This window comes from Solanum dulcamara, chromosome 7 (assembly GCF_947179165.1).
Source record: "Solanum dulcamara chromosome 7, daSolDulc1.2, whole genome shotgun sequence".
NCBI lineage: Eukaryota > Viridiplantae > Streptophyta > Magnoliopsida > Solanales > Solanaceae > Solanum > Solanum dulcamara.
The window spans coordinates 7,598,541-7,601,621 of record NC_077243.1 but is presented as its reverse complement, the minus strand read 5'-3'; the positions used below and the strand labels follow the sequence as shown (position 1 = coordinate 7,601,621).

General features: G+C 32.9%; 1 protein-coding gene across 1 annotated transcript; it reads right to left on the bottom strand.

The window, feature by feature from the left end:
• Window positions 1-740: 740 nt before the first annotated feature.
• On the bottom strand, window positions 741-2,171 carry LOC129895089 (flavonol 3-sulfotransferase-like). The gene has a single exon (XM_055970732.1). The coding sequence runs from the start codon at window positions 2,063-2,065 to the stop codon at window positions 1,007-1,009; it is 1,059 nt and encodes a 352-aa protein (XP_055826707.1). The 5' UTR covers window positions 2,066-2,171; the 3' UTR covers window positions 741-1,006.
• Window positions 2,172-3,081: the final 910 nt, after the last annotated feature.

Genomic DNA, 3,081 nt, shown 5'->3' with positions numbered 1-3,081 from the left:
TTATGTAGTTATTATATACTAAGAATAATATGAGAAAAAAAAACTCTCTTAATTTGCTATATTGAACAGGTATGAAACATCAATTTTTGACATAGGAGCCAAATAAAACAAAACGAAGGGAGTATATTCAAATTTCAATTAGTATTTTTGTATTTACTATTCTAGGTTTCTAAACATATTGTTAAAATATAATCGTTAAGTAAAACATATTCTTGTAGTCTTAAGCTTCCCCTTAGTCATTTCTGAAAGAAAAGTCAAACAAAGATTGCTAAGAAAAGTAAAAAATAAATAAATTAAAAGTTAGGCAACAACTTTTTGACGGCTTTTTATTACATATTGCAGCAACTTTTTGACTGCTTTTCATTACGCGTTTTGAGTAACGAAAACGCGTATACACGTTTTCTTTCTCCTATAAATAGAGGGCCTCGTGCCCTCATTTAATTCATTCAGAAAAAGAGAGTAAGAATATAAAGAGAGTTATACACCAAGATAAATATTGTATTTTTGAGTGTCCTCTTTAGTAGTTGTTCCTTTTACAAGAGAGGAGTGTTAATTGTTGTTTTCTCCTTGTATTTGAGAGCAGTGTACTTTCATATTTTCATAGTAAAATTCTTCTACCCCGTGGTTTTTCCCCTCTATCTGTTTGAGGAGTTTCCACGTAAAATTCTTGTGTCCAATTTATTTTCATCATATCAAACTTTAGTTATGATGCTTACTCCGAACAACTTCCTCCACCAGAATGACAAAAAGGCACATTTATTGGAATCAAGAATCAAACCTTGCAACATGACCTACAGAGGGTAACCAAAACAAATAATCTTTAACACGGGTCTCAATTAGGGTATGTGGTCCTATCCTAAAAGACAACCACTTAATTGAAATTACATAAAGTGGATTTGGAAAAGGTACAATGCATGCATGCTTTACATTATCTCTCCGAGGCAGAGAAGAGATTGTTTCTAAGAGATTATTTCTGAAAGACCTTACTAAATAAAGAAAATACATGCTATTTGCTGTGATTCTGGTCTGACTCAATCCCTTTACCATTTTGGTGGGGAGTGACAGATGTGGTCATCAAATCAAAACCCAACTTTTGCTTAGTGATTTCATCAAGAACCTCAATCATTTCCTCTGAAAGATGGTTCTTGGAATCACCCACTTTCCCTTGCCTGAAAAATATGTTGTTTGCAATAGTAGGAATAAAAAATCCAGTGTGTGTGCCCCCTTTATTCACCTCCAAATTACTCAGCTTCTCAAAGCTGCAAAGCTCTGTTATTTTCTCCACAATGCCTTCACTTTCTTCCATCAAGGAAAAAGGCTGCTCCAAGAACTCTGCTAATCTCTTTACATTAAAGATTGGATCTTTCTTCAATTCCTCATACTTCAAGAAAAGAACCCTCTTTGGAAATTCTAAGCTGGCTTTATAATATCCCATTACATGATCCCAAAATGGACCAAAAGGGGAATACCCTTTAGTGAATTGATCAAATGCTTCTGGTAGAGAAATGAAAGGAAGTTGTTTGGGTCTTAATTTCTGCACAAAATGCCAGCAAGAAGCTAACACATCTTTCGGGTCGCGAAAGACGTATACTATTTTGCAGTTGGATTCTGGTAAAGAATTGAAAGCAAGATGTGAATGCATTAGACAAGTGTTTGGTGTTGGATTTGTTGGGTGCTTAAATGCATAAGCCTCTAACTGGGGTACTAACTCATGTGGATTTGAAGAGAGTAAAGGGTGTGTGTTGAAATCACATTGTGTTCTGTTTGTAATGGCAAAAAGAAGGGCCTTGAGCCATGTAGTGCCAGATTTTGGGTAACTGGCTAGTAAGACACTGTTTGGTTTTGGCTTAAAGTGTTGCTGTTGAAGTGCTAGCAGACCTTGGAGAATTCCTGTGGGATACCAAAAGCCTTTGTATTGTTGAACATGATCACTTAGCCAACCTCTTTCTTTTGGAAAGTCAGAGAGTATTATGTCAGGGGATTCTTGGTGGCTTTTGTGGCTTTGTTCTTTGGTGGCACCATTTGTGAGTGAAGGGGAGTTTTGGGTAGAGAAAAAGCTTGCCATGAAGCAAAGGGAGTAAAAACTCTTGCTACACTTCTAATGATGTAAGATGATATACATATATTATACAATCTATCTATATATAATAGGAGTGGCAAATCATGCCACAATTTTTCTTGCATTTTTAGTTTTTTTTTAAAAATAATTAATTAAAAAAATTAAATCTATTTATTTTGTTTTTTTAAAAAAAATGGTTACTTTCAAGATAAAACACATGTTCTTAACACATAATTCATTTTCAGATATTTTCATAAAATTGTTGAGGGATAATTGCACAAACATTTTAAAATAACAATACATTTTAAAATTTAGATTTATGATATGTTCAATATTTGTAAAAATAAATTGAACACAATATACATATCTTTTTTGATTTACCATCATTTGAAGAGGTAAACAGAAATTTCGATGGACGATCATCAGAGTAGAGATTAATTGAAAATGAACCACGTTTAGATGTGTTTTACGAAGAAATTTATAACCAACTTTATTCCTAAGCCATGACCCTCGTCTTCTGAAAAAAATAGTAATAGTCACAATTATTAAGGACCAAAACGAGTAAAGTAGAAATGATAAAATACATTATGTGAGTGTTAGACAGGGGTGAAAATGAGTGCATCTATATCGATAGTTGGGGGGGGGGGGGGGAAATCAAGGGCAATGGATTGACATAGGATTGAATGTTATTCTCTATTTGGTGTTATAGAACAAAAATTCAAGATAAATTTTCATGGGAAACTAATTATCAAAAATAAAATTTACTATTTAAGTTATTGTGACAGGACACCTACTAAATATTGTGTATGACCAATTTTTTTTTGGCAGTATTGGGAGAAAAATGCAGATCAATATTGGTTATTCGTACTTAGAAGAATGGAGGAAAAAACTTCATCTATTACTGTAAAAAATTATGAAAAAAAAACATCGGGAGCATTGAAAGTATTCTGACAAATAGTAACTTCATCAAACTAAAAGGATCTTATTCTAATATGTACTATTTTCATTCCCTATTTTTAAAA